Source organism: Chaetura pelagica, unplaced genomic scaffold, assembly GCF_000747805.2.
Source record: "Chaetura pelagica isolate M959 unplaced genomic scaffold, ChaPel_1.0 scaffold66, whole genome shotgun sequence".
Classification (NCBI taxonomy): domain Eukaryota; kingdom Metazoa; phylum Chordata; class Aves; order Apodiformes; family Apodidae; genus Chaetura; species Chaetura pelagica.
This window is the reverse complement of record NW_009953811.1, coordinates 6,443,887-6,466,120: the sequence shown is the minus strand read 5'-3', so window position 1 is coordinate 6,466,120 and position 22,234 is coordinate 6,443,887. Positions and strand designations below refer to the sequence as shown.

Below are 22,234 nucleotides of genomic sequence, written 5' to 3'. Positions count from 1 at the left end.
TTTTTTTACTGTGTCAGGGCTGGCAGCACAAGGGACAGCACGTCTACATTATGCATTCATCAGGAAGCACAAATCTTACAGAGGTCTGTGTCAAACAGGACTACGAGACACCAGAAGTGCCTTTGGTATTTTCATGGTCCTCCAGAAGAAAGCAAAGAAGCATATTACATTTGTAGTTGATGCTGATCCAATTACTATTGATTTCAGAAGGAAACTAAAGCTTTTGTATTTGTTACAGATGAAGCCAGTAGCTTCAAACAACTGTGTGTTACCTTGATGGGCAAAAATTGAGCTGTGTTGTGACAATGATGCATGACACAACAACTTAATGATTTACAGGAGTGCCCATCAAAACACTGAACTGAGCATGGTTTTCTGCTCTCACTGACTTTACAAATAACAGTGATTTTAACACAATAACAAGAAGAATCCCTGTGTTGTTCTAAATTACACTTTCTTAAAGATGTTCTTGCCTAGATGAGTTGAGAAAGTTCCAAGATCAAAATCACATTAGAAATTAGTTAATCTCTACCTTATCTCAAGAAAGGTAGAAATGGAAGTTTTGATAACAGAATTATGCCCTGCTAGTTTTTCAGCACTTTCCTAATACTACTTGTATAATGGTGGTGCTCTCCATGGGGAGATGGCTTTGTAAAATCTGTATTATAGAGATACTGTCTGCAAGAGCTCTCTTAGATCAACAAAGGAAATGACACTACCACAGGGAGGAGGAATGTGAGCATGTGATGGCCATGGTGAGAAGCAGCAAATATTGCAGTAGTTTTACAGACCCAGGTGAAAAAAGGAGTGAAATTAAAAGAAAGGAAGGAAAGAATGAGGTTGCAGGGGGACAGGGAATGTGAGCATGTGATGGCCATGGTGAGAAGCTGCAAATATTGCAGAAGTTTTACAGACCTAGGTGAAAAAAGGAGTGAAATGAAAAGAAAGGAAGGAAAGAATGAGGTTGCAGAGGGACAGGAGATGTCATGAGAGCCTGCTGGAAATCATGGTGGAAGTCTCAGCCACACAAGTGAGCTAAATGTCCACTCCCAGGATGGATGTCTACCATGATGGCAGTGAGGAGGTTTCTGTCACCTATGGAGATCATGCTGGTAGAGTCCACATGGAAGGGAGGCTGGAAGGTCTTGTGGCTCCCTCAGGGAGAGAGCAGGGAAAGATAACTTTTTGTTACCTATTATTAGTCAACATGTATAAAAAGGAAAGGCTGGAGAAAGCAGTTTTGTGCAGAGCATGAAGGACAAAATTAACAGTGTTTGAGTGAGCCACACAAACACCAGGAGCCTTTACAGCACATACCTTCAAGGTGAAGCCACATCAACCGTCCTTTAACTGAGGTGATAGAAGCAACACATATCTCTGCAGGGTTCCTGGGGTTCACTGCCTCCAGCTTCATGTTCTTAGTAAAGCCACGGCTGAAGGATGTCTGAAAGAGTCAAGGACCAACACTGAAGCACAGCACTGCAGCACTGCATGACTTTAATTAGGCTGTCCACTGGGAAGCATAAATTAACATGGTTTGCTTTCCACTGGAAGTGCCAGACACAGTGAAGAACAAAGGCATCTGGATTGAAAATGGAGCATCCCTATGAAAACAAACAATTATGGCAATTAATCAAGAAGCAACATATTTCATGGCTTATGCTGACCCCTAACTCTCAGAGACCAGGAGGTGACTCCACACCACTTCCAAGTGTTTCTGAATGCATCTTAGTGATGCATTTGCTGTCCACCATTGTTGATGGGTTATTACACACAAGGTTTCCAGATCTGCTGTGCTTGAGCATGTCTCACCTTGTAGAAGAAACCTTGTAATGCAAATAACCCATCTTGCCTGAGACCATAGAAATTTCCCCAGACATTTAGTTGCCCAGGCTGACTGAGGCTGGAGAAACTTGAGTAACCCATTCAATATGTTCTTTCTTCAGGGATTATTTTAAGTTCAATGTGCAAGGTCCTTCTCTGTGGACTTCAGGTATATAAGCTCATCAACTGCAGGGGATGGAGCCAGTTGCGTTCACTGCTACAGCAGTACCTCTGTACACTTAGATACAGCACTGAAGAACCAAGTTTTTCACAGGGTATCTGAAGTCCCCACTGCCCTTACACTCCTCTCCAGTGAAGGCAAAGTCAGGACAGGTATTACAGCAATGATCCCTATATGAGTGGTTCTCATCCCACCCAAGAAACACAGGACCAAAACATGAGATCATGAGCTTGTGAGCACACAGCATTCTCTGTTGTACCAAGAACAGGGGAGTCTGAGGAAGCTGCAGTTCAAATGACTCAGGTAGCACTGCTGCAGGCTAAGGCATGCCTTGGCAAACTGGCAAACAGCCCAAGGATGGCCTGGCCATGTGACAGCAACAGGCTGCTGACCAGTCCCTCATGCTCCTGCCAGAGCCAGGATGGCTCAATCCTAACGGAACAATCCAGAGCTCCTGTTTGCAGCTGGTGCAGGTGACCTCAAGTGCAAAGTAACCCCAAGACCCTACCAATCCTCCCCAAAACCTTCTCCACAAGCCAAGCCTCAAGCTACTCCTCACACACTTTCATCCTTATCCTCTGTTCTTACTGGTGTCTTCTCCTGTCCCTTATGCTCAGCTTTTTCCCAATATCCCCACCACCACTATCCCTAGAATTCATGGATGCAATATCCATGGCCATGCCAGGGCTTCCCTTCCTTTCGTCTTCCTTCCCTATGTCCTACCTGCTCTGTACCACCTCAGCTGTTAGTGCTTGCATTTCTGTTTGCACACAGTAGCACAAAAAGGTTCCCCCTCTTGGTTGATATTTTGGCTAACAACAATTAGGATGGGTAGTAACTGCCACTGACTTAAAATGACACCAATCTCTGATCCAGCAATCCCATGTGAGCAACTGGAAGTCAGACTCAAATTCAGCCCTGCTGCTGTTTGTACAGCACCTAGAACCACGGGCACTTCACCTTTAACCAGACACTGGGAGCTCGTTGTAAAAAACTTCTGGACTTGTTTTTTATTTTCATCAAGAGGTCTCCGAAGAACAGGCAGTTAGTCTCAAACATTGCTTGGCCTGTCACAAGCCTTGCTCAGCACATAGATCAGCTTCACCCTGTAAAAGCTGCCAACAGCCAGGATTGCGGAAAAACAGGGTGAGTTTGTTTAAATGCCTTTTATGTTGCTTAACAAGGAAACGTCATTTATCATCACACCAGCTCCTTTCACTGCAGTTCGGTGCTGGAGGCTAATTTACACAGAATCAATGGCAAAACAGTTAGCTGGGAGTTTATTTTACTAAGCATTTGGTCATGTCAATCCATTTCATAACTGCCTCTCCTTGTTAAATATCCCCCTCAGGGAACACAGTTCCAGCACATCCACTTCCAGCACCACGTCTGGCTGCACGAGGTGGGAGATGTGCTCACAGCACAGCTTCTATCAGAGCTGCTTGCAGCAAACAAATAGACAGACCTGTTGGGGAGGTGACACCAGTGACAACAGTGAGATTACATCTCTCTGCAGAGAATTGAGTTATCAAGAGATAAAGAGTAACAGACACGTGTTCATCTAATGAACGTTTCCTTTAAAAAAGGGGGGAGAAAAGTGCTTAAACCTGATTTAATCTTTGGAGGATATTAAGCAGAGACTGCTCTCTAGGCTGCCAGTGCTGAGAGCACAGATCCATTACTTGAGAAAAGAGACATAAAGAAAAGGGAGGGGTGCTTGCAGAATAGAAGAAACTGTCCCACTTGATACAGCATTGTCTAGCTTTCTGCAGCACTTTCAGAAATCTTTACTTGAAGTCCCTTGAAGCAGAGGGTTTTGCATACAATGGCCTCAAAAATGAGGCAAAGAAATCCCAGCTTTGATTTGTCTGTTGATGATACAGGTCTTCTTAATTCATCAACAAAAAGTGTTCAAATTCACCAATTCACGACCAACAGTCTATTCCAAGCTAGGATGCCCACAGAAACACAGAATGGTTTGGAAGGGACCTTCAAGATCACCTAGTCCCAACCCCCCTGCATGGGCAGGGACACATCCCACTAGACCATCCAACTTGGCCTTGAACACTTCCAGGGATGGGGCAGCCACAACTTCCCTGGGCAACCTGTTCCAGTGTCTCATCATCCTCATAGAGAAGATGAAGGAGGCCATGCAGAAACAAGCATGACTGGTGTCTTGTGAGACTGTCTCCATTCTGCTTTTCATAAACACACTGTTCCCCAGTCTTGTTACTACTGAGTAGAGGGTAAGTCCCTGTAACTCCCAAAGGAACCTGCTTGTCCTGTTTCTAGCACTGCAAACTCTTCTGTGCTCATTTCCAGTTATTGATGGGATCTCAACTTTCATCCCTTGATGGGAGCATGAAGAAAACCAGCAGGTTACTGGAAAAAGCAGAAGGCTACATCTGCCTTTCACCAAGTGATGAATACCTGTCAGATCAAGCCATGTTGGACTGTAATTGCTGGAAAACAGCCTGCAAACATTATTTCCAAAGCTCTGAATCTTGATGGCCTTTAGCAAAATGATGTGCTGCTCACTCTTAATCCCTGTTGCTGTAGCAAGGAATGCCATGAGCTGGCCCAAAGACCAGAGCACCCACATGGGTTAATCACTCTTCTCACACTTGGAGCTGAACAGTTTCAACCTTAGCTTTTAAACACATTTGGTTTGGTTAAGTGTATCTCCCTGGGAACCAGAAACAACACCCAAAATGTGAAACAAGACACGTGATAAAATGCAATGCTTTTACCTAGTTTATTTTCTGTAGTAGCAATTGAATTAATTACAACATCAGTTAAGATTCTTCTTTTCCTAGATGCTGTACAAAATCAGAGAGAGGAGATGAAAAGCAGGAAATCCAGATGAATCAGATACAGACAAGAGTAACAGAACATTTTTTCTCTTTTAGGGATGAAGACCTGAAACACTTCTCTGGTTTCCTTCCTCAGATAGACACATGGTGGCCAGGGGCAACCTCCCAAAGCCTTTCTGCAGCTTTTCTGTACATACTGTTGTGTTTCACTTGGATGAAGTGAAAAAGAGGCAAAGGCAAAAAGAGAACTTACGTTTCTAAAGCAGAGGTGAGATGCTGCCTCAGCTCCACACTGCTTCTGGTAGTCTGCCCAGTCAAAGTCCTGGCCAGAGTAACCTGCAAGATGATAAAACAAAGTGCCATCAGGCACCACTTCACACCAGAGTGCCAGCATGAAACTGGCCCCAAGCAGATGACCATTTGTGTTTCTGCATCCCATCCCACCTCAGTGAACTGTGGTGGTATCAGCAGGCAAGTTCTCTGGATGCCTGTTTATACACCAGGAGAGGCAACGCCAATGCTTCTACAGCCCTGACTCACGCAACTACATTTCACTTTGAAAGCCCCAGGTTTTCATTAAAAAGTCATAAAACACATTTATTTTCCATAGCTACTAAGAATTGCTACTGTCCCAAGTTTCCATGTTGGGCTACTCATGGACTTCTTTCTCCTTCCTTTAGCTATCTAAAAAAGATGGGATTGTGGAGCTGGACATGAAAGGTCCCTCAGCAGTGGACAGAGAGAGAACCACCATAATCAGAAGCTGATCCATCCTCCCTTTTGAAGCAGGAGATAAATTCTCCTCTCTCTTTATTGACATGGCTGTACCCTCTGTGACTGACTTTCCACCAGCTCAGTGTACATGAGCTGAATCCCATCACAGTAGGCACGTTATCCCAGGCTGTACACAAATCCAGAGCAGAGAAGGAAAATGAACACAGATTTCCCAGATTTAGGATTCAGCAACTAGATGATCCCTCCAGCCTCTGCTTCTAGTAAAAAAAGGGAAAAAGGGAAGCAACAGTGGTGTCCCCATGGCAGGGGGGGTTGGATCTAGATGATCTTTAAGGTCCCTTCCAACCCAAACCATTCTATGATTCTATGATCCCTCAAACAGTCCCATCATAGAAACAAAACAGATCTCTGCTCATCTGTTCTTCTTATCTGGCTATTTAAGCAATACATTTTTAGGAAAGAGAGGGTTGGGGGTTTTTTTTGTTAGTTTTTTTCTTCTTTTTGCCTGCCTCTTACTCTTTTAAGCCTTTTACAGCCCTCAAAGCCAATGATTGCTAATCCTGTCCAGGGTCTTGTGACAATACTGTTGATACTCTACTAATATTATTGCAGAACTAGTCCTACTGGAAAGTTTCTTGAGTCACCTGAAGACCAAATTCTCACCTCAAGCTCCCTGTCTGACCTAATTTCACAGAACATCCTGGAATGCCTTTTTCATTGACTGCCAAAAAGGGACACTCAAGATCAGATGGGAATGAATAATTTTTGACAAAGTTTTGTAGGCGAAAAAGGACTGGAATACTGAGTGGAGTCTCTTATTAGTCACTCAGATCCAAAAAATAAGGTACAAATTTTGGAAATAAAGTCCCAAGCACTCTGCTAAGATGCAAGTATCTGGGATCAGATGAACTTCTAATCCTAATTTTTTGCACACAGGACAAACAAACCAATGAGATAAATCCTTGACCTAACATGACTGTCTCTGTGGAGGAAGGAAGTGCATAATAATTGGAAATCTAGAAATAAAAAGTCACAGGGAAGTAAAAAATGGCAGTTACTTTAAAAAGAATGTCCGTTTTTCATATGAAAAAATTAAATCCTTGCACTGTTTTTTTTACAGCAAATTTCTGCAACAGTCTTTTCTTCCCATTTCTTCTCCACCTCCTTTTTTCTCTCCAGTTATTTGCTCACCAGACACTTTTCAGCCTCATAAAATGAAATGGAAAACAGGAAGAGAAATGCACATCACCACATCAGAAGGGGATTCATCTGATTGCACACAGATGTTTGCAGTGGAGATGCCTATAGCTGAGCCTGTCACCCTGGGCTACGTAAGGAGTCAATGGACAGGCAAACCCAGAGGTGATATCTGTCCTGCAGAAGGAGCAGAATTGCCCTGTGAAAGTCCCTATCACTCTCCATTGACTCCAGAGAAGTTAGGGAGATGAGCTCAGGTGGGGAACACGACCACAAAGTTGTCCACATTAAATCACCTGGGGTCCACCCCAGCTAAGCCCATCAGCATGTTGCCTTCAGGGGCTCAAAAACCTGCCCACACGCTGCATCTTCTCTCACGTCCAATTTCAACCCCTCATGGACAACTTTTGAATCTTAATTGCAAGCTAGACAAAACCTTGGCAGAGTGGGCAGCAAAGAGACACTGACAAGGTTTCAGTGAGGTATCAAACCTCGACTGTGTTCTCACAGTGCAACCACCTGTGGCCTGGCCACTACTGACATCATTGGAAGACCTGCTGTGCACTTGAACAGGTGCAAAACCTGGGAAGGCAGCTGAAGAGTTTGCCATAACTCACTTCAGCTATCCCAATGAGGATGACTCCAAGGGGACCATGCTCAGAAATCAGGTTTAAACAAACCTGGACCTGTGTATGACCTTTTCATGGAGCACCAAGATGGAAGCCACCTCCTTTAGCACATGGAGAGGTACCATGTATCCAGTACCTCCACTAGCACATGGCATTCACACACTGTTATCCTTTAAGGCTCAGCCCCAGTACTAATGTTCAAAGCTTTGCTTGCCTGATTCTCCTGCTGCTGCCCAAACATGTAAAAACTCTCTGTGTTTTCTACCTTGACTCTCAGCATGGAAGAACCCAACAGTTTAAGCAGAAGCAAATACAACAATACAAATGTATGAGAGGTTTTGGAAGAGGCATCTCCTTAGAAAGCCTTCCAACTAGAAGCGCTACCAAAATGGTTTGTTCCTCTCTTAATAGCTCATAAAAAAAAGGAACAATGGTTGTTACTCTAAAGGGAAGTAGTCTATAAACCCAGCTCTAATAAATATAAACAGTGCTTGTTCAATGTTTATACAGAAGCAGTAAATGGGTAGCCATTTTTGGCACTGTACAAGAAAATACTGCTGTCTATTTCTAGTAGCAAATGTTTGCACCTCCTGTTCATGACTCATCTACTGCATGTTTGGCTTCAACAAAGGCCTGGCAGGCAAAAAAGGTAAGAGAATGGCTATCAGAGAAGTAAAGGACTCTGAACCCAAACAACCCAACCTCACATATTGCTCTGATTAAATAAAATTGGTTCACTTTAAAATCAGAGGACAACCTTGTCAACAACAAATTAACTAGAAAACCCAAGCAAAGAAATGCAATACAGCAAAGAAATTGCCTGCACAAGAAAGAAAACTGAATTCTTCCTCTGTTATCTTTTGCTCCATGGGAACTTCTTGCCTTTCAAGAGGGAGAGTCATTTGGGCAACACTAAAGACTGTCAATGTGTTCTCTGTTGAGGGTGATGTCAGTCAGGAACCCATAAGCACTGGGGAAGCAGGAGGCTGGTCTAATCCCCATGCAAGAAGAGGCAATGTATAGAAAAAGTGGAAGAGTGGTAGGGCCCTTAAAGTACTGAAAAAATACTTCCAGTTACCCTGAACTTGTATGTGATGGCTAAACACAAAAGCATCTTTTCAATCTTTGTAGAAACTTTTAAGAGAGAAACATCTTATTTTCACTGTAAGGGTGGTGAGATGCTGGCCCAGGGTGCCCAGGGAACTTGTGGAAGCCCCATCCCTAGAAGTATTTAAGGCCAGGTTGGATGGGACTTGGAGCAAGGTGGTCTAGTGAGAGGTATCCCTGCCCATGCAGGGGGGTTGGAACTCGATTATTTTTAAGGTCTTTCCAGCCCAAACCATTCTGTAATTCTATACAATTCTGTAATTCTGCACATGGCAGGACAGGTAGAGTTGTCCAGTGATTTAGGTGGAAATGGTGGAATTTCCTCCTCCTTCTGCAGACCCCCTCATTAGCACCCAGCTCACACCACAGCCTTCCTCACTTTCAGAGCACTGCAGCTATCTCATATCCATCCTGGTTATTTCTTTATCCAAATCTGCTATTATTCTGCCCCAAAACTAGCTCCCTTTATGGGGGTTTGGATGCTTTTCACTCTCCCCGTCTTCTTTTTTTTGGTGGTTTGCGGGTTTGTTGGTTTTTTGTTTTGTTTGGTTTCTTTTAAGGAAATCATTCCTATGTCTGATTATGTTTCAGTGACTCAAAGCATTTACTCTGCCAATGGAAAAGGTTTTTGACATCAGAAGTGCTAAGATACATTTTAGGCATGCAGCCCTCATACACACTCCAAGAAATACAGCAACACGCAGCATGCATCTATCTGCCACGTGCTTTATGCCTTTTTTTAACAGCCTCCCTCCAGAATTTCTGATCTGACAGCAGAAAGCCAAGTTTATTTTCACCAGGGGAATCAGGGGAGACTTGCTACACTTTCTCAGGAGCCTGGGTGGACCATCATCACCAGGCATCCCATGAGATACCTACTTGCCCCTTGGACTTTACAGGCCAAGCTGAGAAATATCCGTATAACAGATGCTACAGACACTACTAAAAATATTGGCATCTAAAAGAGAGTTCACACACACTTGACCCGTGAAACACTATCTCAGCCAGGCTCTGTGCCAGCAGGGATTGGAAATTAGGCCATGACCTTGTAAAGAGAAATGTCTGGCCTATGCTCTTCAGCTAAGTAGCTGGCCCGGGGGAAGCTGTATGTGAATTTGGAGTGGAAAAAATACAATATTCAATTTATTTTCCTTTTTAGCAACTTTTCCGGCCAATGTCAGTGCATCCTTACACAGGCATGATCTTTAGGGTTCCTTCCAACCCTAGCTTTTCTACGATTCTATGATTACACCCAGATTTAAGCAGGAGGGAGTAAAGCATCCAGACTGCACATTGATTTCAGCAAAGGCAACACAGTAATCATGGATGCACCCCGTGTATACAGTTGCACACACAGGACGCCAGGACTTTGATGGGCATTTCAAATTATTATGTGCTAAAAAGACACTCTGGATACACCCAAGTGGACTCTGAACCAAGTAGAAAATAATCCTTTGCTTCCCTGGGTTTGGCAGCAGCACATTTGCCAAAATTAGGAGAAATCTGTGTGCGCAAAACTTAGTGGGGTTTTGGTGGGGTTTTTTGAGGCATTTCTTTTTCTCCCAAGCAACACCAATTTTTTGGCAAAGGGTCAACATCCCAACCAGCTTCAAAAATCTAAAATTCTAGAGAGCAAACACATTTTGCAAAGGAAGAAATATTGCTAGGGCACCACAGGTGGTTGTCTGAAATTGCAAGTAATTAACTGTACTGCTACCAAGTTGGGAAATAGCACGGCTGGAAGCTGTTTCTCCTGGCTCTGACCTGAACACTGCTCACAATTTGCCCCAGCCTGGAATTGTCTGAGACAGCTAAGGAAGTGCCCGCATGCTCCTGGGCAGCCAGCCTTGAGTTTAGTTTGGACATTTAGATTTAGGAGCTTGGCTCTGCCCTGGCACTGTACCAAGTTGGATGCTTTAGGGAGATGCCTGCTTTGCCTCTCATATTATATATGACTTTTAATGCTCCATTTGCTCTTTACACAAAGCATCACTAAGATGCATTTTGTAGGAATTCACCAGGCTTTGATGAAGGCTGCTGCAGGCCACAAAGCACAGGGACATCAATCCACCAGTGAGATGTATTTGTAGAGATGGTCACAAGGTGGTACGAGCCAGAACAGCCCCAGTGACTCAAGAGTGCTACTATGGCTTGAGATACTTAGGGTGATCCTCTGCAGCAAACAACATCATGGTTTTAAAGGCAATAAGAAGAGGCAAACTTCATTTGGAGGAAACTTGCAAATCACCAAGAAGGAATACAAACCCTTGGGAGGTGTGAGATTGACTCCGTTTTTAAGGCACCACTGTATTGGCAAGATCCCTAATACTCTGCCAATGGAAAAGGTTTTTGACATCAGAAGTGCTAAGATACATTTTAGGCATGCAGCCCTCATACACACTCCAAGAAATACAGCAACACGCAGCATGCATCTATCTGCCACGTGCTTTATGCCTTTTTTTAACAGCCTCCCTCCAGAATTTCTGATCTGACAGCAGAAAGCCAAGTTTATTTTCACCAGGGGAATCAGGGGAGACTTGCTACACTTTCTCAGGAGCCTGGGTGGACCATCATCACCAGGCATCCCATGAGATACCTACTTGCCCCTTGGACTTTACAGGCCAAGCTGAGAAATATCCGTATAACAGATGCTACAGACACTACTAAAAATATTGGCATCTAAAAGAGAGTTCACACACACTTGACCCGTGAAACACTATCTCAGCCAGGCTCTGTGCCAGCAGGGATTGGAAATTAGGCCATGACCTTGTAAAGAGAAATGTCTGGCCTATGCTCTTCAGCTAAGTAGCTGGCCCGGGGGAAGCTGTATGTGAATTTGGAGTGGAAAAAATACAATATTCAATTTATTTTCCTTTTTAGCAACTTTTCCGGCCAATGTCAGTGCATCCTTACACAGGCATGATCTTTAGGGTTCCTTCCAACCCTAGCTTTTCTACGATTCTATGATTACACCCAGATTTAAGCAGGAGGGAGTAAAGCATCCAGACTGCACATTGATTTCAGCAAAGGCAACACAGTAATCATGGATGCACCCCGTGTATACAGTTGCACACACAGGACGCCAGGACTTTGATGGGCATTTCAAATTATTATGTGCTAAAAAGACACTCTGGATACACCCAAGTGGACTCTGAACCAAGTAGAAAATAATCCTTTGCTTCCCTGGGTTTGGCAGCAGCACATTTGCCAAAATTAGGAGAAATCTGTGTGCGCAAAACTTAGTGGGGTTTTGGTGGGGTTTTTTGAGGCATTTCTTTTTCTCCCAAGCAACACCAATTTTTTGGCAAAGGGTCAACATCCCAACCAGCTTCAAAAATCTAAAATTCTAGAGAGCAAACACATTTTGCAAAGGAAGAAATATTGCTAGGGCACCACAGGTGGTTGTCTGAAATTGCAAGTAATTAACTGTACTGCTACCAAGTTGGGAAATAGCACGGCTGGAGGCTGTTTCTCCTGGCTCTGACCTGAACACTGCTCACAATTTGCCCCAGCCTGGGATTGTCTGAGACAGCTAAGGAAGTGCCCGCATGCTCCTGGGCAGCCAGCCTTTAGTTTAGACATTTAGATTTAGGAGCTTGGCTCTGCCCTGGCACTGTACCAAGTTGGATGCTTTAGGGAGATGCCTGCTTTGCCTCTCGTATTATATATGACTTTTAATGCTCCATTTGCTCTTTACACAAAGCATCACTAAGATGCATTTTGTAGGAATTCACCAGGCTTTGATGAAGGCTGCTGCAGGCCACAAAGCACAGGGACATCAATCCACCAGTGAGATGTATTTGTAGAGATGGTCACAAGGTGGTACGAGCCAGAACAGCCCCAGTGACTCAAGAGTGCTCCTATGGCTTGAGATACTTAGGGTGATGCTCTGCAGCAAACAACATCATGGTTTTAAAGGCAATAAGAAGAGGCAAACTTCATTTGGAGGAAACTTGCAAATCACCAAGAAGGAATACAAACCCTTGGGAGGTGTGAGATTGACTCCGTTTTTAAGGCACCACTGTATTGGCAAGATCCCTAAGGAATCCGCATGGCAAAGCATTGAGATTTGGCTGGGTTCAGGTCTCAGGTCATCAATGGTCACTTGTAAATAATGATTGCTAAAAACCTAAGGGGTGAAAAAGAAGAAAACAAAATCAGAAGTGAAATTTACTGTAACATTAGGAAAGGTGGAAAGCTGAAACAGCCAGACCCTGGAATTGAACTACTCCTGCAAATAATCTGCTCTCACCTAATACTTTTCATCAAAGTGTTTCTAATAAAGAGACCAAAGCCTGAGTTTTAGAGACGGGTAAACTGAAGCAAAGGTTCAGGGTCATTTGGTGTGCCCATAGTTGAAGGGGATCCTAGAGAACCCATAGCCTTCCTCTCTCTCTTGCATGTTAAACTGTGGATTAAATATCTACACAGATGTTTTATTTCAGAAGTTTCCCAGATGTGCAGGGAAAACACACATTCATGGAAGGGAGACAGAAAAAAGAGGACTCCCCTTTTTCTCCATTGAAGTGGTAGACAGACATGCTCATCCTCAGCAAATCTAAGTGCATATATAGTTGTGCATCACCTGGTGATGCTTGTTGGAGAGAAACAACCCATTAATTAGGAATATCCATGGATTTTAAATATATTTCTTAATGTGTTCTCCAGCCAATGAAATAACACTCTTGAGTTTTCTTAAATTTCTTGGAAATCAGTAAGAAGCTTCTAATCAGGCTCTTTTTCAGCCCTCCTTTCACAGAGCTCACCTTGGTCACTGATGCAGGACAGATATGAAAAGGCTCCTTCATATTCACTGCCTCCAGCTTCATCCCCACAGTGAAGAAGTGGTTTCGCAAATCAGCATGGTCCTGTGGGAGGAGGTGGGAAAGAGGAACGCACAGTGTGTCAGCACCATCCACCAAGGAGGGGATGATCCATTTGAACATCTGTTTTAAATGTGTCCATGTAGGTTTTGTGTGCTTTGTGGGGGTTTACTTAGGTGATTGGTAGATCAGCTCCCAGCTACAACTGGGTGCTCCTGTTCTTGTGTTCTTTTCATGCCAGTCACAGCAAGAGGGGAGACAGCCTGGCTCCTAGAGGACAGATCTGCAGGACTAAGTCCATCATATCTAAAGCACAATGTGTATCCAGCTCATCAGCAGCATCTAACTCAAACTTAGTCAACGAGGAGATTACACTCAACAAAAAGAGGACTTGTCTGACAAAACGCTACATGATAATCTCCCCTGGGCAGAACCTCTTCACCTTTGATAGCCACTACTGAGAGCAACCAGAGGTCTACAGGTGTTAGGACTCAACCTGAAGTCCCACAGGGACTTGCATCCATATACAGCATGGGTGTAAACAGCTCAGGATGGTCCTGATTTACCTTGGTGGATGCCCAGCTTCTGCAGGGCACCAAAAAAAGTACCTGGGCTGGTTTCCATGTGGTTGCAAGATGGGAAAATCTTTTTCTCCAGACAGGAGGGTAAAGGTGGATTAAGGCCCAGACAATGAACTTGGACCCAAAATGTGTGCAATAAGAGAAGATGCTGGTGGAAAAACATGCAACTGTGTTCAAGTACATGCCCACCAGAACACTTTTACCCAGGATTAAACCTGTCTGCACACAGTTTGCAGACAGCAGCTTTGGAGTTGGCAGCAGGATGCAGGCCCAAAACTCAGAAGCAACCCAGATCCAACTCCCTGTTTCGCCACCAGTTTAGTGTTTAACATCTATCAAATCAGGACATTTCTCATGACCTCTGTCAAAAAGGTGTACAAGTTGGTCTCCTAATTCCAGAGTAATGACCATATTTTGTGTTCGTTCAATAAAACTGCCCTTCAGTAGTTCTAAACCATCTGTGCATTAGCCAATATGAGCATAAAAAAAGATGAAGTTATAATTAACACATACATACAGATGACTCCAAAATACATGCAGAAAACTTGCCATCTAGTAAGTGGTTACCAAAGTCATTCCCATCTACATTCATTGCTCTATGTTGTATTCTTGTTCTAAAATAATTTTTATTGATCCAAAGTTGTATGTCACTGTACTTTGTTTTCCCAAGAACTGTCTTCACTTGTAGACTTAACAACTTCTATTCAGGGATCTTCCATTCCTGCGGCCACTAGAGATAAGGATATTTACAAGCTCCAACCTCAGCTAAAAGAATGGTTCTTTACATGTTACCAACCTGCAGTGTTACAGAGCCTTTTCTGTGAGAACTAAAAGCAGTCAAAAAAAAAATAATAATCACAGTAGACTTATTTCTCACAGCAGAATGATATACTGATGGGGAAACTGAGGAATATTTAGCACTAATGGCCCAAAGACCAGTGAACTAGTGGCTGAAGATGGAGTAGACATTCAAGAGTTTGGAACAGCATAACCATCAGCCATACTTGTACTTGCTGGCACTTACTTCCATATCACTAAAGCCCCAGAGAGACAGGAGACCCAACTTCTGGCAGCTTTACAAAGAGAATGTTTCATTAAATCAAAGTCTGAACCACGGGAAGAGAAACTGGCTCCTTGTGCAGAGGGGCTGCATAGTACCAGGGATGGAACTGACAGGTTATCAAAATTGCCTTCTTTACTATTGACTAGGCTGCAGCTGAGAAAAGATGATGGCTGCAAAAATCAGACCTCGCCAGCACTGAACTTCAAATCTCCAAAGGCACAAAGCACCTGGACTGGAGGGCTGCCTCCTCCTGCATGGGGACCCACACCCAGCACCTCTTAATCCTTAGGGTGAAGCTGTAAAGAAAAGGTGACTTTGGAAAATGTACATCTGGAAGTAGGCTCACACTGCAGCATCTTCCCACCAAAGGTTCCAGGATTTAATCCATGCTCATATCCAGCTTCAATACATAATAAGCCAAGATCCATGAAAGTACTTAATCATGTTTGTCTTTAAACACGCAAGTAGTTTCATCAACTTTAGATGATTTGTTGATTGGGACTAAACTACACTGAGACCAAACCATAGTGCTTCTCATTTTTATTTGAATTTGTTTCCTTTGGTTCTTCTCCTTCTGTTTTTTTTGGCCTTTTTCAAAGGGAAAAAAATGATTAGGCAACAAGGCAAAAAAACCCAAACCAACAGCTAGTAACATTTAAAGCTGTTTTACTTCAAAAGCATATCCCCTTTTCTCCACACACTGTGTACCTTAGGATCAAATTTCCCTTCTTACTCAGTGTAGCATGTAAATATCCTCCCCATTAAATTAACAGCAAGAATGAACTTGCAAGGGGGGTTGATGGGATCTCAGGTACATTTCGCTTCCAAGCGTCAAAATCCTCTTTGAAGCAGCAACGCACATTTGTTTGGAGAAGGGCTGCAGAAGGGAAAAAAAAAGCTTGTCTGTGTTAAATGTCATTTTTGAGATGGAAAAGCTTTGAGGGAGAAAAAGCCTTTGTATTGCACCTCTCTGGCAAATGGTCAGGGTCTGGATATTTGATCCCTCTCCTGTATTTGCTAAAGAGAAGCATCAAAATTTACCGAAGCAGCCTTAGAATTTTGCACTCACAAAAGGAAAAAAAAGAAAAGATCCTGATGCTGTTCTCCAGTTCCAGTGTTGCAGTTGCCTCAGCCAGCAGGGAATTACTTAGGATTTGGCATATGCTGCTCTTCAAAACTCCAATTAATTTACATAATTTCTAAGAATAGGTTGCACAGAAGTGAAGGCAAAGCTTTTAATTAGTATTAGACTCAAAGTGATATACTGGATAATGAACTGCTCTCTCCTCCCTTTATTCACATTGACAGGAAAGATGCCTGTTTAATAAAAGCAGCTACAAGAAGAGGACTGGAAGGGTAAGACTTTTCCCTGATCCTGTCAGGCTCCACAGTCAAGCAAAATAAATGCCTGAAATGATTATGGATGGCAAAACCCAACCCTTTACTGCTATTTCCCAGCATTCAAAGCCACCTATAAGGGTAACACCAGCCACTACTTTGCAGCAACTTCTCGAGGTGAGTTTTAATTGTCTTTGAAATGTAGATGAAGAGTCAGAATGTTTTTGACCAGTTGGAGCATCTTATAGCCTGGTGCCTGGTGAACCTTTACTCCTACTGGCAGGCAATGCTTCCCAGGAGCTGCCCCACTGACCACATGGATTTACATCAGCAGATTGCCCATTGCCTGTCACAGGCTAACAAGCCCTGAGTGGGCAGTGGAAACACCCTCTGACTGCTGGAGCAAGGCAAGTAAGCTGGATTAACAATGCACAAGGATGTAGAAGGATTCCTCACAGCAAAGTGAAAAATCACACCACAGGAAGTACATGGAACACAGAACCATAGAATGGTTTGGGTTGGAAGAGACCTTAGAGATCTAGTTCCAACCTCCCTGTATGGGCAGGGACATCTCCCACCAGACCAGGTTGCTCCAAGCCCCATCCAACCTGCTCTTGAACACTTCCCAGGGATGGAGCAGGTACAGCTTCTCTAGGCAACCTGGGCCAGTGCCTCACCACCATCCTAGTAAAGAATGCCTTCCAAATATCTAATCTAAATCTACCCTCTGTCAGTTTAAAGCCATTCCCCCTTGCCATGTAGCTGCATGCCCTTGTATGATGACCTTCTCCAGCTTTCCTGTGTAGCCCCTTTAGGCACTGGAAGGTGATCTAAGCTCTCCCTGGAGCCGTTTCTTCTACAGGCTGAACAACCCCAATCCCTTCAGCCTGACTCCTGCCTTCTGATCATCTTTATGGCCCTCCTCTGGACTCACTCCAACAGCTCCATGTCCTTCTTGTGTGTGGGTCTTCAGAACTGGACACAGCACTGCCGGTAGGGTCTCACCAGAGCGGAATCAAGGGGTGGAATCACCTCCCTTGACCTGCTGGCCATGCTTCTTGTAATGCAGTCCAGGACATGGTTGGTTTTCTGGGCTGCTAACACACACTTGCTCACTCAAAGAGAGTTACAATCTCCAACATGAAGGATCACACAGCCTGCAACAGCGCTCACTGGTAATGAATGGAAAACTGTACAACCCTCTGTTGAACAAATATCTGTCACATATGGTCCAAACTCCCAGCAAAGCCAGGGCTGCCACAGCAGGAATTAAACTCAGCTCCACACTCGCAGCTTTCCAGCAGTATGACTGCAAATTTGCCAGCGCGCACACGCAGCGTGTGCTCCAGCAGCTATTCTGCAGAAACACTGATGGGCTCTGCAACAGCTCACTGCAACCAGCATCACCTGCAGGGCTGAAAGCTGGAACGTCTCAAGGTCAAATAACAAGTCAGCAACAGTGCCAGGAAGAGAACCAGACTCCTAAATCCCAACCCTCTTTGTTAGGTACTGAGATAGTTGCATAATTTTCTCCTTCACAGCTAACGAGTCACTAGAAGTGCAGGGTTCAAAAATGACAGGTGACTTGGGAGACTAAATGTCATTCAAATGGGATCCACACACACATTTACAGAAGTATCCCAACTCTTATGGATGAAAACAGGCTTTAAGGAAATACCCTTGTGGATGACACACTTAGGTCCTAATAATCAAGTCATTAAGCATTGGCTTTATGTCTTCAACTCAAAAGGATATGATTTTGAATCATCATAGTCATTTGCCCTTTCTGGTACAGAAACACTTTGTTAAATCTGGTTTCTGAGTATTTCTACTCCACACATGTCATTTACATGTAAACAAACCCAATCTTGCCACGTCACAGCAGTGTTTTGGCCACCAAAAGGCTGAAATCTCAGACAATTTTACACTACACTGGCCAATGCAAACAGAGCAGGAGCACTTGGCTAATCTGCTTTTGCCCATTACATTCAGGGAAATGTACTATAGGCTGATTGCTTCAGCTGTGTCTAAAAACCCAGGGATGGGCATCACCTTCAGACTGCAAAATGCTCATTTTCAGGCCACTCTGCTCAAGCTATGACACTGGAGTCATCTCATTTCAAATTCAGCAGCTAACACAGTGTATAGATAAGAGGAAAAGGCTCTAATTTGAACTCTGATTTTCCAATACCCTAAAACTCAGGGTTCTTTCAGTCCACAATAGTCAGGTTCATGCCATTTGTAAGACTGCAACTTTGTGCAAAATTCAGAACTATGTCTAAATGCTGAAAAGCTGCAAAGTTGAGAGGCTAGTTAGAAACACTGAACACTTAATAAATTATTGACCTGAGCCCCGTTTAATTCTCACCAGTTGCAACAGTGTGAAATGCTATTGTCTTCAGTCACATCTTCCCCGGTTTACCCTGCTAAAAAGACACAGAAGAAGAGGGCCCCATCTGGTATGATTGGAAACATGTTATTTGATTTAGTTTTTGTTTTCAGTGACATTGCTTCCCCCAGCGTTTTCTCTAATTCTTCAAGAAACTTGCTGCTCCTAATAGCCTAATTTTAATCACAAAGCTCATGTGTGGTACTCAGTCAAAAACGCAGTAATAGCAGTGGTTAAACTGCCTCTTCAGGAATCTGGCATTTGTTTTTTAATTGAGAAAATTAAATAAATAAAGACACCCTCCCGAATGCAATCCTCTGCATTATTTGCAGATGAATTGGTCTTGTTTGTAATTCAACATCTTCCTTTGCTAAACATGGAGCAATTTGCCCTAAAGATACACTCTCTGCAGAGAAACAGAAATCCCCCAGCAAGACACAACAGGAGCAAATTGACCCTCGGTTTGACATTTTGGTCACAGGAAGAGCAAAATGTAGAGACGTGGGGTGGGATAAAGAGGAAAGGGTGCTGGGAGGGAGGCTTTAGAGACACCATGACCCTGAAGGAATGAGCATGAGAGCCAGCTATGAACTGCACCTACTGAAGAGCCCCTTAAAACCTGCAGATCCTTCTGCCGAGGATCAAATTCAGCCCTACAGATTTGAAGCTCCTCTTGTTGAATAAAAAACTAGTTACCATAGAAACAGCAACATTGCAGAGTAGCCAGTCTAAACCCAAACACACCTTCTCCGTATGGCTCGACCCACTGCAGATGGCACTGGGGCAAAGATGCCCTCCCACGCAGCGCCTGCTCTCATGTTCCTGGGTGGTGGCAGCACAGGTGGCAAGAGGTGAAAAAGACAGATATGCGTCCAGTGGGGTTGCTGCTTTTTTGGTTTTTTTCTGTTTGGTTTGGGTTTTTTAACATCTTACAGCATTCAGGACTGCCACACCAGTCCACAGGTGTTCTCTAATGCAGGCTGGTTGAGTTCAAGGCATGAGTCCTGTTTCACAGATGGGAGTCAAATGGAAAGGAAAACGCAGGTGGGAACATCTACTTGAATGCTCAAAGTGGTATCATTGGTGTCTCTTTCTCACCCCTAACTAAGTACCATGGCCAAGAAGACTGACTGGGTCCTCATGGGCACTTGTTTGGGCTGAGTATGCCCTCAGCAATGTCATGGCAGTAATTGTTATGGAGAATGGGAATTTGCTAGAGGAGAGAGGATCAGAAAAAAATCTCAATTTGACATCAGAAGAAAATTTTTCACTATGAGAACAGCAGGACATTCGAATAATGTCTCCAGGGAAGTAGTGGATCCCCCAGCACTGGACACTTTTAAGACTCAGCTTGACAGGGTGCTGGGCCAACTCATCTACACCATGTTCTTACCTAGAAAGATTGGACTAGATGATGCCTGAGGTCTCTTCCACCCTGGCATTCTATGATTCTGTTAAATTCAGTGCACACTATGGGCTGCCACAAACCTTCAAAACAGCTATGGACCAGAGCTCACTTTTGCTGTCTTTGAGAAAAAAAAAAAACATTTTTATTGACTTTTAGGTGTCACTCACCCCCTACATAGGAGCAGACTCTTGTAGGTGCACATTAGACCTTCTTGGTACAAAACACTGCCATGCCTGAGGATGAGAGTGGCAAAACCTCATGTTGCCATGCACAAACTCCCCACACTGAGCCTGGAAACAGCAAGTAAACTGTATCAGGCCTTACAGCCAACCTCTCACCAACTTTTCAGCATCCTGAGACCCCAGCATGTGATGGAGAAAAAAAACCCCTACATGTGCTAAACTTACAGCCAGAAAGATGAAGAAGGCTGAGGGACCCAGATCCCACTCAGCCCGTCTGCTTTTCTTGAACTATCTCCAGTATTTCTCTTCCAACCCTGACTTTCACACAACGCTGCCAAACAGACCCCTGGAGAATCTCAGATGGGGCTTCGCTTCATTCACCTCCTCTGACTGCTCTCCCTACCCTCTTTGCTGCCAAGCCCATGGTCAGGAGGTAGCTGCAAAGAGGTTAGCACTTTGCCCTGGTCCACAGAGGTACCACCAGACTCCATCTTCCCTGAGTGGCACCTTTGATATCAGAGGCAACCTTGCTTCCAAGAGCCATGGAGGCAGATACAGTTGTGGTATGTTCATCTTGATGGTTCTCAGGTCTTACAAAGATAAACGGCTTTAGCCAGCTGAGACAGGAGTGGGTCAAAAGGCAGCCTAACAACAGAGGGATCAGGACACCATGCATGTCTCCCAGCCAGGCAAAAAGCAGGCAGGGAGAAGGGCTGGCGAGTGGTACGGACGGGGAAGAACAGATGGAGCATAAATAATCTGGCAGCCTGCAAACAACACGGCGACTTGTGGGTTATTACAGCGCAACGTGCGGCGCCGGCAGTGCAAGAAGGGGCTGGGGATTGTGTGTGTTGGGATTTGGCTTCCAAGTGAAACCAAAGGCAAGCACGTTTTAAACTACTGCATCAGCACGTGTCCATCTATTAGAAGGGCTGAAGACAGAAAAAACCTGTTGGAATTCAAGTCGACTCATACAGGCAGGTCAGGATTGTCTCTGAGCAGAAAGCAACCCCTGGGTTTCTCCACCTTGCACTTCAACTCCTTTGAATAGCAAGTAATTCCAGAAAACACACTATAACATCCAAAGGATTTCTTAACTCTTGATAAATCAAAGAATGGTTTGGGTTAGAAGGGACCTTCAAGATCATCTAGTTACAACACTCTTACCATGGGCAGGGACACCTCCCACTAGACCAAGTTGCTCTGAGCCCTATCCAACCTGTCCTTGAACACCTCCAGGGATGGGGCAGCCCCAGCTTCTCTGGGCAACCTGGTCCAGTGTCTCACCACTCTCCAAGAAATAATTTCTTCCAAAGATCTAACCTAAGTCTACCCTCTTACACCTTGAAAACACTACCCCTCATCCTGTCACTCCATGCCCTTGTAAAAAGTCCCTCCCCAGCTTTCCTGTAGCCCTTGCAGATACTAGAAGGCTGCTATAAGATCTCTTGGCAGCCTTCTCTCCAGGCCAACCAACCTCAACTGTCTCAGCCTTTCCTCACAGCAGAGGTACTCCAGCCTTTTGATCATCTTCATGTCACTCCACTGGACTCAATTCAACAGTTCCCTGCCCTTCCTGTGTTGGGGGCTCCAGAACTGGACCCAGCGCTGCAGGGAAGTCTCACAAGTGTGGAGTAGAGGGGCAGGATCATCTTGCCAGATCTGCTGGCCATGCTTCTTTTGATGCAGCCCAGGACATGGCTGGTTTCTGGGCTGCAAGCACACATGACCAGCTTTTAATACCTCCAAGTCCTCCTCCTCAGGGCTGCTGATAGACCCATAAGACCCTTCTTGTACTACAAATGGGAATCTGCTCTCCCGGCTCTAGCACCTGGGACCAGGTTGATGGCACATTAGTGACACTGCCCACAGTCATCCACAGCCCTAAGGATAGCAGTAATTTAAATCATAATCTAGCCAAATGTGCACCTGCTCACCTCAGGGACTGCTTATGTCTGTAGAGC

The 22,234-nt window shown here is 44.3% G+C and overlaps 1 protein-coding gene across 1 annotated transcript in view; it reads right to left on the bottom strand.

Annotated features, from left to right (window-relative positions):
• Window positions 1-1,317: 1,317 nt before the first annotated feature.
• Window positions 1,318-22,234, bottom strand: part of SFMBT2 (Scm-like with four mbt domains 2) — a gene marked incomplete at its 3' end in the record, with an annotated part of 74,596 nt that continues 53,679 nt past the window's right edge. Inside the window, 4 exon segments of the mRNA XM_010001300.1 lie at window positions 1,318-1,444; window positions 5,072-5,154; window positions 12,468-12,615; window positions 13,253-13,354. Of these exon segments, the coding sequence (XP_009999602.1) occupies window positions 1,318-1,444; window positions 5,072-5,154; window positions 12,468-12,615; window positions 13,253-13,354 (460 nt within the window).